The sequence below is a fragment of the Monodon monoceros genome, unplaced genomic scaffold (genome assembly GCF_005190385.1).
Source record: "Monodon monoceros isolate NGI ecotype Baffin Bay Population unplaced genomic scaffold, NGI_Narwhal_1 Super_Scaffold_4, whole genome shotgun sequence".
In the NCBI taxonomy this organism is placed as follows: Eukaryota; Metazoa; Chordata; class Mammalia; order Artiodactyla; family Monodontidae; genus Monodon; species Monodon monoceros.
In genome coordinates this window covers 47,428,496-47,441,948 of record NW_021703781.1, presented here as the reverse complement: position 1 = coordinate 47,441,948, position 13,453 = coordinate 47,428,496, and the positions used below count along the sequence as shown (strand labels likewise).

General features: G+C 39.1%; 1 protein-coding gene across 5 annotated transcripts in view; it reads right to left on the bottom strand.

Annotated features, from left to right (window-relative positions):
• PCGF5 (polycomb group ring finger 5) overlaps positions 1 to 13,453 on the bottom strand; it is a 115,765-nt gene that overhangs the window by 35,140 nt on the left and 67,172 nt on the right. For 4 of the 5 annotated variants that reach the window (XM_029244706.1, XM_029244707.1, XM_029244705.1 and 1 more), the window contains 4 exons: positions 10,789 to 10,885; positions 4,900 to 4,955; positions 4,727 to 4,786; positions 2,117 to 2,265 (listed from right to left, as the gene is read on the bottom strand). In XM_029244706.1, coding sequence (XP_029100539.1) covers positions 2,117 to 2,265; positions 4,727 to 4,786; positions 4,900 to 4,955; positions 10,789 to 10,885 — 362 coding nt within the window. The remainder of the gene's footprint in view (positions 1 to 2,116; positions 2,266 to 4,726; positions 4,787 to 4,899; positions 4,956 to 10,788; positions 10,886 to 13,453) is intronic. The other variant, XM_029244708.1, reaches the window with a different exon arrangement.

Sequence of the window (13,453 nt, the reverse complement as noted above, 5' to 3'; positions counted from 1 at the left end):
GGATATGGGGATATACGTATACGCATAGTTGGTTCACTTTGTTATACAGCAGAAACTAACACACCATTGTAAAGCAATTATACTCCAAGAAAGGTGTTAAATAAATAAATAAAACTTAAAAAAGAAAAAAAAGATGGTAGTGATAACTGAAACAGCACGTTTGGAGTAAACTTAGGTGGAAGTACAGTATGACGAATTTGTCTTTAAACGTGTTAAGTTTTATGTATTAGTGGAACTCCCAACTAGGATACTGAAAGTAGATAGAGATAAAATACTTCCACTTGGGATTTGGAAGTTCTTTGAATAGCTGAAAACACAAAAAATAGAAGTGACCTCCTAGGATGACTGTAGAGAAAGAATAATTGAGTGGAGGACTAGGTATTAGCTATACTCACATATATAAAGCAGAAGACAGGAAGAAGTAGAGTCAGTGGAGACAGCGTAGGAGTGGCCAGAGAGAAAAGGTGAGAATTGGGGAGCACAGTATATGTCATGTAGGCTGTAAAAGTGGTTTTAAGAATGAAGGTACAAGGATGGAGAAAAGTCTATAAAGGAAAGAGTGAAAAGATAAAAAGTCAACTGGAATGGCAAAGCGTCCAAGATGCCAAAAAGAATATCAAGGCGGGGGGTAGTTAATTTTTCAGATGAATTTCTAAAATGCAATGTTTTATAACTTTCATACTAGAAAGCCTGCAGAGAAGCAGACTTCACATTTATTTATGAAGAGATATTCCACCTTTCTATTGACTTAATTTTCACTACAAGATAATAACTCATGTACTAGAGAGCTAAAGGATGATCATAATCTCTATTAAGAAAAACATCCCCAAAAGAGGATTACAGAAATGACTGGGAATAAGAGAGAAATGTAAAGTTATTGAAAATTGATGAAAAGACTGACAAAAAGGAAAGGGTGCTGCACCAGAGCATAAAAGCCAATAGGGAAGCCTGGAAGGATAAATAGGTACAGTGGCCACTTCTCTAAATACTGCTGTACTCTATTACATGCCTTGTCCAACCAACCTCTCTTAACTAAATGAAATACCTTATTGTATTATAACTGTTTGTATGTGTAAGACCCAACCAAAAGTCCCTGAGTGAAAAAACCTATTATTTACATCTTCACTGACTAATATCCACATAGTGGATAAATATTCATTGAATCCCTATGCTAATACATATTTCTTTTTGCAAGATGCTGGGAAAACTTAATCAGAGTTGAAAAATTTTGTTTTTAACTTCCTGACAGGAAAATTTCATTAAATGTATTAGTAAAAAATTCATTAAATGAATTTTTAGAATACATTTAAAAAATTAAATGTATTATTAAAAAAACCTTGGGCTTCCCTGGTGGCACAGTGGTTGGGAGTCCACCTGCCGATGCAGGGGACACGGGTTCGTGCCCCGGTCTGGGAAGATCCCACATGCCGCTGAGTGGCTAGGCCCGTGAGCCACGGCCGCTGAGCCTGCACGTCTGGAGCCTGTGCTCTGCAACGGGAGAGGCCACAACAGTGAGAGGCCCGCGTACCGCAAAAAAAAAAAAAAAAAATTCAACTTACTGGCCTACAGATCACACACAGGAAGTAAAGGAAAAGTTCACGGGTACTTTATGACATCCATCAAAACCAATTATGTTGTTCATAAAATGTATTAGCCATGACATGGATAGCTTTTTTGAATTGCAAATAAAAACAGAGAAACAAAAGAGAAAATCAGAAGAGGATGAATAAAAGGCTGAGGATGTTTCCCAACATGAAACGATCTGAGTCTGAGTTGGTGACTACACTTAAAAAGGGAAAAACAGTGTATATGAACTCCCAACAAAGGTATAAAAGGAGGTTGAAAGAGGAGAAATACAGGCGTGATTCTCCCCATTGGCCACTAGGTGGTGGCAGTGACCCAGGACGGTTCAGTTGTGAGGTTTAGAAATCAGGAGCCTGAAGTAAGCAACTGCTTGGCTATTTGCAGGTAAGAGATTGTCGGAGAATGACATTCTATTTGTTTAATAAAAAATTTGAAAGCAAACATTCTGAAACAGTAGGAAAGTTCATCAACACGTTATGAAAGGTTTACTATAAAATGATTATGAAAAAAACAACTGTACTTGTCCACTCACCTTTACTACATTGTCCCCTGATTGTCCATTATTTCGTAAACAATCTAGACATATAGCAATTTGTGGGTCACTTCTGTGATAGTCTTTATCATCTTGATTTTCATCACCTTCTTCATCTACTTTAGGTTTGTCAACTTTCGAAGTATCATCTGTATAATTTAAATAAAGCTAAGTTAACTCAGTTATTTTATAGTTAAGCAACAATATACTAACCATGAAAACAAAAATAAACTTTAAAAACATTTCTTAACAGTTTTTGATGAAGAATATATAACTGAAACTTTTAGTACCTTTAAATGTCCCAACCACTCAACAATGGAAATATTTTTTAAAAACCCATCAGTGACTTATGAACATAGCTTACGACTTCTAGGCTCACTGGGACATCCAAATGAAAGACTCAGGACTAGCTATATTTGGTCACAAAAATGACTGCCATTAGTGATGAGACCACTTAGAAATTGATAAGATATAAAAATACTTCCAAATTCTATATATATTCAAAACTTAAAACCAAGTGCTCTTTTCAAACTAAAATATTCTCTAAGTTCTCAAAATTTCAAATTATTAGATATTCATAAAATTAGCTAGTGAAATAAGTAGAATGAATTAGCTTTTTTAACATGTATGTAACTATGTAGCATTAAAACACCATCAAAGAAATCTGAGTAGCATACTATAAACAAATGTATTTAACCTATGAAGTACCAGAAGGCTACATATAATGCAACTATATTTGTTGATTCATTCATTTACTGAGTGCCTTTAACTCTGTTAAGACTAAGCCTGAGGAAACAATATTGAAACTGTAGTGCTATCATCCTCACCCTCATCGTGTCAGAGTATTTAGGAGGAGGTACAGGCAAGTAAAGAAAACAGACGGAGATGTCGATAAGGACTTTGATATAAGGGGTAAGATAGACCAGGTGGGCACATATAACAGAGTTAATAAACCCAAACTCTGGGGTGAAGCAGAGATTCAGGGGAGATTTCCAGATAAAATGTCTGTAAGCTGAAACTTGAAAGAATTAGTCAGCCAAGCATTACAGTATAGAAAATCCCAGGGGAAAAAAAGACCACTTAGCTCCTCTTTAATGACTGTAGTAAAAGCATTACAGATGTTATCATACAGGGCAGGTGGGTTCTCTCTTCTGCCTTTTTGTATGGAACCCGCATAGACAGGAGCTGCCTTCTATGAACCAAGATCCAGCTCCAAGAAAAGGTCCAAGTTCTTCACCCAAACTGAAGACCAAATATGATAAAATACTTTAAAAAGGCAGAAATATGGGAAAAGGGATAAACGCAAAGTAGGCTACAGTCCTTCGCTAGTCAATCTGTAAGACACACAGTCATGGACTAACCCGACCCCATAGCTTCTGACGACAAGCCCTGGCTCCTGTCCTCTTGAAAAAGCAGGCAAAAACTGGAACATTCAGTCAATTTTACCTATATTTTTAGTATAGCACTACTGTCTAAATTGCAATTTACACTTGGGTAAAACAAGCCTTTAGTTAAGTCGTTTTTTGCCAGGCTTGGCTTCTTTGCCCATTTCAGTGTTTTGATTATAGATTAAAAATAATCCCTTGCTACCTTATTCCAATCATTCAAAACTATTCTCAAACCTCCCCTGCTATAGGAAGCCAGCCCTGCACAGTTAAGTTGAACTAAAAAAACTCTGATCCCCATTTTACATATGAAGTGAGAAAGCCATTTTAATGATATGTAATTGACAATCCTGTGAATCGTATGGAAAAACCAGGGATGGAAGACTGAGCTCACAAGTGAGCCCATAAAAACAGACATATATCCTTGAAAGATTTCAATGGTATTTTTAGGCCATCTTGAAACAAACCTCATATTTAATGTCAATAGGAAAGGATACTACTTATAATTTCAGATATGTTGTACTTTTTTTTCTTTTGTGTGAATTATATACACGCTAAAAACATTACTCTGCCCAGTAATGTTTGCCACTTTCCTTAATTATTAAAAATTGCTGATTTCTGAGGCTCCTGGGACCCAAAAGGGAAATTTGGTCACTTAGCATAGGTGATGGGGAAAATTCCCGTAAGTGTCTAGAAATATTTTTCAAATTTTAGGATATATAAATTTGTATCATCTGAGCTCTACCTACGAAAAGTTTGTTCCAGATTATCAGAGCATAGCAAGATCCTCTGATCTGGCTCTCAGCTACATCCCAGTTCCCTCTCCTATTAAACACACAAAATAAAATACACCAGCAAATGCCTCACTGTTTAGCTGCGGGCTATGGCTATTTCTTACTTCAGTCTCCTTTAGCTCTCCAGCTAATATTGCTATAATCAGCGGTCACTTTTCTGTTTTATCTCCTTTTTCTCTTCCCAATTTCCTCTATTTCCAATTACCTTCAACTGGACTGACTCCAGATTCACATGCATTTATATAAAATCTCATGATTCTATATAAAAAGTTCATAATCAGAGAAAGGTTCAGAATGTAAAGGGGTACATGAATTGTACCCCTTGTACAGGAGAAACTTGAGCTTGAAGAGACAGATTAGTTCACCACAGCTACAAAAAGCTGACCAATTTGAGAGATTCCATCAGATATAGAAGTAAAAAAAAAAATCACCTTGTCCATTTTCTTGAGGCTTGTTTTTCTTCCAAAATTCAGACTCACGCTCAAGTTCTTCTAATTTAAAAGAAAATATTATAAAAGTAATAGAAACACAATCATGAAGTCTTTAACAGAAATGGTGATTTCACAAAACACAAAACTCTGCAAGAACCCAAAGAGCAACTTACGTTCTCGTAGTCCAGGGACCAACTTAAATATAATTTCCTCTAATGTGTTATCCAACCTTCCAAAGAGGAAAAAAGAGAATATACAAACAATGAAGACATCAAAATCCAATAGGTAAACCATTTAAGATCTGCATCTCACATATACTACAAAATATAGAACATACACAGTTTTGGCAAAAGTACCACACCCAACTGCTCTGCGAGTGGAGCACATCTATTCTAGCCTGTCCCAGTGGAACACAGATTAGAAAAATGGTCCCGTCCCCAGCTCTGTCTACGATCTTGCCCCTCTGAACAGGACTTTGATAAAGGGATGGAGTCTATTTCTCTACTCTGAGAATATGGGCTAGCCCTGAAATGTGCTCGGGCCAAAAGGATGTGGCACAAGTGACACTGCTTAGCTCTGAGCGCAAGCCTTATGAGGCATATCACGTGCTTTGCTGGTGTGCTTTCTTGGAATCCTGCCACCATTAGAACGAGTCTGGAGGACGTGACACTATGTCCAAGGAGCCAAGCTGCCCTGCTGAGGCCGTCTCACACTAGGTCATGGACAGTCCAACCCAACAGGACAGAACCCAGGCCAGGATCGGCAGGGCAGCAACTGACCAGCCTCTGACTGCAGTCACCTGAGCGAGCCCAGCCAAGACCAGCAGACCCACCTGGATCTGTGAGCCACACAGAACTGCGAGGAATAGTAAGTGCTTTTACAGTTGTGTTCAGCATGAAAGTTAGGGGTGGTTTGTTATACAGCAGCAGCTGATGCAGCCAGCTATTGCTTTCAAAATCTCCCCCACAGCTCTGGCTCTTTCCTATGAAAGAAATAATCTCCAGTCTTCTCTTCTGAGAAATTTAGACCATTTTTCCTAGATAAAAAACGTAAATATTTCCCTTGACATTTTTCTCGTCTCCTCTTCCTGCTGTATCTGAGCACAACTCTTCCTTTCCACGGCTTTCATTTCTTCATCTTGTCCTGCTGCTCCTGAGACACCCTTTCCGCTCATCTCCTTCACCCTGCTCGGCGGCACTACTCTTCTCCAACTGAAAACACGGCTACGCTTCTCACATCTAAAAAGCCCCCAAACCTTGGCTTAACCTATTGTCTTTTCAAGCTGTTAGCAGATACACAAGCTCTTCTTCCAACCGGAAAAACTATGAAATCACACTTGACATTATTTCTGTCACATATTTTTGCTTCTTTTACTCGACTGAACTCCTCAAATCATCCATAACTTCCATAATGAACAGATATAAATTTTTTTGAGAGCTAAAATTTAAAAAATCTTACTTTTAAAGTCATTTTTCTCCTCACTGCTCTGCAGTAGTTTATCAGTGCTGCCTGATGCTGCCTCCTTGAAAATTTCCTTTCCTGGTTTTTCTTTTTTTCTATCAACTCCCTTTGTCCCCAAGATATTTTTCTTTTTCCAACTACCTCTACATCTGAGTATTCTCCTTTGCTCTGCTCTCTGCACCCTCTGACCTTTTCTACAGGCTGCCTTCCTTGAAGATCTCATCCACTTTTGTGACTTCAAAACTAACATATAGGCAGATAACATATATATATACACAAACACACATTGCATCTCTCTGCTGAGCTCAAGTTCCATACTTCCAACAGATGTTGAATATCCCAAGCACCTCCTTTTGTTCATATATGTCAAGACTATCTTATCTATTCTCCTTCAACAAAATACTGAATACCTGTCTTACTTTTTAAAAATTAAATTTAGAAATGATACCATATCATTCCCAAATAGGCTCAAAATGCAAGTATTATTTTAACCTACCTGTCTCTCCTGCTTCACATACTTACTCACCAAGCCCCAGACAGCTGCTTCTCAATGTTTCTCCCACCCAGTCTTTCCACGTTCCCATCCTTCCGTTCCCTCAATTACCACCCTATTTAGAGGACAGCATAGAGATGTTTCCCTTTACCTTGACATGCTCATAGTGAATTTTCCTTAAGCACTAATTTGATCATTATGTGCCTGCTCGAGAACTAATTTCTTCCTACCACCTGGCTTCACGTGTTTATATAACTTGAGTTCAACCTGCAAACTGTAACTGGTGCTGCTCTCTTGTTGCTCTTCTCTAGCCAACTGGCTTACTCAGTTATCCTCAAGAATGCCTCGCCTTTTCCAATCTGTTTTCCTCCCTCATGCCCTTCATCCTGGCTCAAATACTTTTTTCCAGTTCCTACTCTCCAACCAAACCGATGTTACCTGATTCTTCAGGACGTACCTACTAACTCCTTCACAGAGTTTTCCCAGACTATTTAATAGTAGCAGTGTTTAAGAGAAGTATTATTTCTCTTCTTCTTAATATTTGTTTTATCAATGTAATACACATGTATAATTTACAAATCAAACATCCCTGTAACCTTATATGAAAACACAACATTTTTATGCCCCGCTCTCTCTGTTCCTGATTCCTACAACCCCAGAGGCAACTGCTTTCAAATCCAAGCTGTTTTGTCTAGTATTTACTTTCATATTTCTATATATATGATAGACGGATGATAGATTAAAAAACAAAGCCATTCTTTCTCTGCTGTCTAGGTCTTTCTGACCTCCTGTGGGAGATAAAGGTTTAGCTCTCTGATACCATCCTGCCATGCCCCTTTCCTCCCAACATACGTTTTCCCAACTCTCATCTTCCTAATAGTCTTACTGTCATTTTAAAAATAATGAGTGTTTACATGGTTAGGATTATCTCAATATTCACAGTGTACTCTGATTAAAGATATCCCCTCCTTCAATTTTTTTCTTTCCCTGGCGTTAGTAATTGCTTTCTTTTCTTCATCTGCTACATACCCATTCCCAAATTCTCTGCAAGAATTTTCTTCTTACTATGCACAAACAGTTCAGGAATCAACTAGTTCCATTCCTGTCCCCGTGGGACATCACCCCTCACCAACATCATGTTCTCGCTGCCCTCGCCGTCCATTCAGGACTACCCCACAGCAGTCATTAGAGCCACAGCTTGCATGTACCTTGGACTCCCCTGTCCCTCCCTCACTTGCTCAAAATCATGTGGTGTAACCACACCACCAGTCCAATCCAGCTCTCCATCACCTTCTACCCATGGGCTGGAAAGCCCAACCACACCCCTTCAAATTCGTAACTACAACCCAGGTGTGCCTTTCAGGTTGCCAGGACTCACACTACACTTCGCAGTCCATTTATTCTCTTACTTTCCTGGACAACACACTTTCTTCTCTCGCCAACCCCTACACCCGCCTTTTCCATCCTTACTCTTGGCTGTTAAACATCTTCTCCTCAGTGAGACACAAACTTGCAGACTCTGACCACCACATCTACCTATGGCATCTGCACCCATGTCTACTCTGTCCTCCTACCTGCTGCTATACATGACCTGTAGGAAGCCAGTCTCTTCTATTAGATTTCACTCCCTCTCAACCACCCAAGAACAGTGCTTCAGCAATGCCCTCTCTCCCCAACTCTATTATTACCTTTTTGCTCTTTCTTGGATTAGTCCCTTCACACATGCCATTATTCCTCCCATATCACAACAAAACAGAAAACCTTCTTGACTGTACTTCTCTGAACAGCTACCACCCCATTTCTTTGCTCCCACTCCCATTTGTGGCAAAACTTGAAAAAGTTGTCTATACTCACTGTTTTTAATTCTTCTTCCTCCCTTTCTCTCTTGTAACAATCCAGTTAAGTTTTTGTCTCACAGCTCTACTGAAAGTGCTCTTGTCAAGGCTGATGACCTCCAAGTTGCTAAATCCAACTGTCAACTCTGTCTTCACCTTACAACATCAGACACAGTCCATCACTCCCTCTTCTTTGCTTGGCTTCCAAGCACACACTTGGATCCTCCCTCTCCTGTACTGACTGTGCCTTTTCAGTTTCCTTTGCTGGTTCTTCCTCCTCTCCCTGACCTCTCAATGTTGGAATGCTCCAGGGATCAATCCTTGGTCCTCTACTCTTCTCTCTGCACTCACACCCGTGCATGATCTCACCCAGTCCCACAGTTTTAAATACTGTCTACATGCTGAAGACTACCAGATATTTAACCCCAGCCAGACCTCTCCCCTTGAATCACAGACTTGTATATTCACCTGCCAACTTCTCTCTTCTCTGAAATGATTAACAGACTCAACTTGTCCAAATCCAAACTCCCCATCTACCTGTCCCCCAAACCTGCTCTATCCTTAGTCTTCCTTATCTCAGTTAATGACAAGCCCATTCTCTAATTGCTCAGGTCAGAGATCAGGTCCCCAATCTCTGAGCTCCTGGCCCACTACCCAGGCTCCCATGCTGCTCCTCAGACAAGTTGCAGGTGCCCTCCTAACTCCTAACTCCTGACTCAGGCCGTGAGCACTGGCTGCTGTCCTGACCTGGAACAGGCACGCTTTCCTCAGATTTATGCACGGCTAATTCCCTCAGAGACAGCAATTCTGTGCTCAGATCTCACCTTCTCAATGAGGCCTATCCTCACCATTTTATTTAAAGCTGGCATCTGTCCCTCCCTTCATACCCCTGGTGCCCCTCACTTGCAGCACCTTCTCAGAGTTGCTGATTCAGAGGGTCTGAGGCGGGGCCCAAGAACTGCCATTTCTAATAAGATACTAATGGTTTGGGGACCACACTTTGAAAACCAATGGGTCAGACGTTTACTTATAGACAAATTATTCCAACTATAGGTACTAACATAGAAAAGAAGTCTAAAATGTAAGACTTACAAATCCAGACTTACAGAATGATGGCAAACACCACATAGAGATGAAGTTAATAAGGCCTCTCTAGAGAATATCTAATTCTGTTTTTCAATGGGTACTTTCCTGAGATTGCACAGTTGATCTATGGTACAGCTATGGTAGGAACAGTGGGAAGAAAATGGGCTTAGTGGTGAGGACACCTGGCTTGTAGCTGGGAAGTAACATTTGAGTTTGCTAGGACCTTAGGCAATGTTGTGTCACTTCTATAAATTTCAATTTCTAATCTTGAAAAAGGATTTGGATTAGGATCTTATGTAGCACTTCTATCTTTAAAAATATATGATTATACTTCTTTATATTATTACTATTTATTTGGTATAGTGATTATACCAGTAAGTAAATGGTAAAAAGGTAGTCATTTTTAAAATTCTTTTAAGTTTTACATAAATGTTTGTACACTGTTTGTACACTCTTTTTGAATATATGATACAGTTTTAAAAATTAATAGTATCCAGATTAGTATCCCTGACCATCAGGTCTGCCCTCTTTCCACTACCGTGTAGCTCAGCAAATATAGAGTATTTTGTAGAATATTAAAATACTGAAAATAGGGGACTTCCTTGGTGGCGCAGTGGTTAAGAATCCTCCTGCCAATGCAGGGGACACAGGTTCGAGCCCTGGTCCGGGAAGATCCCACATGCCGTGGAGCAACTAAGCCCATGTGCCACAACTACCAAGCCTGCGCTCTAGAGCTGTGAGCCACAACTGCTGAAGCCCATGTGCCTAGAGCCCGTGCTCCACAACTAGAGAAGCCACCGCAATGAGAAGCCCGCACACCACAAGGAAAAGTGGCCCCCGCTCGCTGCAACTAGAGAAAGCCTGCATGCAGCAACGAAGACCCAACACAGCGAAAATAAATAAATAAATCTAAAATACTGAAAATAACTACAACTAAAGTAACTTAGAGCCTGAGATAAAGTTATAATTTTTAACTTGGGAATGTGTTCCTTAAATATTTAATATGCACAGCCTTGTTTTTCATGTCCTCTTAATAAAATACTTTAAATTGAAATAAAATGCTTTAAAATGAAAATCGTAAAACCTACATTAACTGAGTCAAAGCGCTAACAAATATGATGCATGATAAAAATTAAGAGTTTATATAATTTATTTAAGTTAGTTGAACTAAAAATACATTTACGTACCTCAACATTTCTAACGGGTTTGTCTCATGAACCTGGTTGCCACACCTTGGACAATCATTGCTGTCTTCAAAGTGCTGGACAATACAAGTCTTACAGACTGAGAAGAAAAAAGATGTTAGGTTAAAATGCATCATTTGAACTTAATGTAATTAGAAATAGTCCTTAAAAATTATCTACTACATGTAAAATAGCATTCTTTAATCAATAAAACCTTAAAATTATAACACTATAGGAAAGAACCAACTGAAATAAAGCCTACTGCCACAATATAAAAAGTACAGACTATTTTGCTTATTGTTTTTTAAAATATATTCACAAACCAAACAATTTATTCATAGCACTATAAAAAAAGCTGATGCGTTTACATAAAATGATAGGGTTTTCATGTAAAGAAGTAGAACAAGGAAAGGTAAAAGCTGGTAAGTCAGGCCCATCCTTTCTTCTCCAAATAAAAATCAAACCTGAAGCACAAAATCTGTGTAAATTAAAGATTCACTTTCCATGCAATGCTGAAAAAACCTGAAAATCTAGTACGTTATCTTTAGAGATTTTAGAAATTTACCCCCAAACTGGAAATATGAAAAAAATATTCTGTTAAAATTATCTCAAAATTAAATAGGGCTAGAAAGTACTCATAAATGTAAGCTTTGAACATACAGAATCTCAAATTCAAATATTTATGTGTGTGTGAAATTATTAATTACGAAACTATGGATTTTCTATGTTGCTCTATTTAGAAGACTGATGGTATCTGCAGATGTGGAACTCGCGGATATGGAGGGCTGACTGTAAGGGACTTGAGCCTCAGAAGATTTTGGTATCCACGGGGATCTTGGATAAATCAGCAAAATTGATGGATGGCAAAATAAAAATATACATATTATAAAAAAAAAAGCTGGTAAGTCTGCATTTATTTCTTTTACTAAAAGTTTATTTGAATGCAACATAAATAGTTCTTAATAATACTTGAGAGTTTTCAGTATGTCTGGATTACTTTTTACTGGCAGGGTGCTCCTGGGACTAGCCAGGAGTTACAACGGAACTTCTGGCCTGTGCAGAGTATGATGAGTCTGTGCTCACAGATACCGTAATTCCAAGGGGCACGAAGTATGGGTAGTGACATCAAGCTGGTACAAAAGCACGAGAGGTAAACCGAAAGAATGACTGAGAAACTGAAAGGGATAATTAAGATTTTAAATAAAGATTATAAACAAAGACAACAGAAATATGATTTGTGGCTTTTTGGCCACAAGCCTATACAGCCTGCCACTCCTCCAAATAATACTAATCTTTCTGGTTATGAATCTCTCCCACCTTTTCCCTAAGCTTCTTACCTATCAACTGTCTTGCTCAAAAACCTTTGACATGTTTACAGCATCTGAACTATAAGAATTTTTCAGTCCAATTCCCTATTCCAATACCCCCTCCTCCATTTTATTACCCTGTGTAATCTTAAATTTTCACCTGGTACTGATCAGCTGCCCCTTTTACAACTCCATTACAAACTACTTTCCCCCCTCCTTAAGCCCCACACTATCTAAAACAAGTAAAAGTTTATGTAAACAATTGATCAAGAATAAACACTAGGATTCCTACCACTGAGATTAGGTCTGAAAATTCAAACACATCACACATACTGGTCAGAGCAACAATGGTCGGGGAAGAATTCTCCTCAGTAACTAATTTTAAAATTATCAGTACATACAGAGAATAGTATCTTGGTATTTCCTTTCACTTATTTATTCATTGATTCAATAGCCAAGCATTGTACTAGAAGTTGGGGGTGCAGGGGTAAACAAAACAAAGTCCATACCCTTATGGAGCTTATATTCTATTTGGGAAGTGAAAGAATTTTAGTTAGTAATAAGTGATATTTACAAAACAAATAGAAAAATGATTGTGTGTGTGTGTGTGTGTGTGTGTGTGTGTGTGTGTGTGTGTCAGAGAGAGAGAGAGAGAGGGAGGGAGGGAGGAGAGGGAGGGGGGAGAGAGAGAAGAAGGGGGGAGAGGGAGGGAGAGAGGGAAGGGGAGAGAGAGGGAGAAGGGGGAGAGGGGGGAGGGGGAGAGCACAAGAACGCACATTGTGCGTGCTGGGGGCTCGTAGCTATGTTAGGTACGAGTGATCAGGGTAGGACTTCCTAAGAAGGTAACATCAGCTATTAGGGTAACAACCCTTTACTATAATTCTCACAAAATTTGGATGAAGACAGTATTAGAAAACCTTAAAACAGAAAAAGCTTAGATATGAATATATCTGTCCTCCAAATTTCTTGGCCTCCAAAACATTCTAAATGTCTTTTAAAAAGTTAATGTTTGGGAGGGACGGCTGCCTTGCTAAGCCACACTGAGGTAGAAGGAAAAAAAGCTGAATTATTTTGCAGATTGCTGGTATTTGCTCTTTTCCCAGGGACACTAGATACATCTCTGAAATTTGGGAAAGAAGGCAAATAGTACAGATAAGAGGCAAGAATGAAGGGGTATTATAAAGCCTGATCTTGTCCTGAATCTCTGATCCTGCCCTGGGGCTCTGTGGTTCAAAAGGTTTATCATGCTCAAGGTATTCAGGAATTCCTGGTTGTCCACCTGCCTTGGCCAAACAGAGAGGCACATGACATGCCCAGAGCAAGTCTTCATCTAGGTCAGCCAAAAGGCTAAGGGCAGGAGC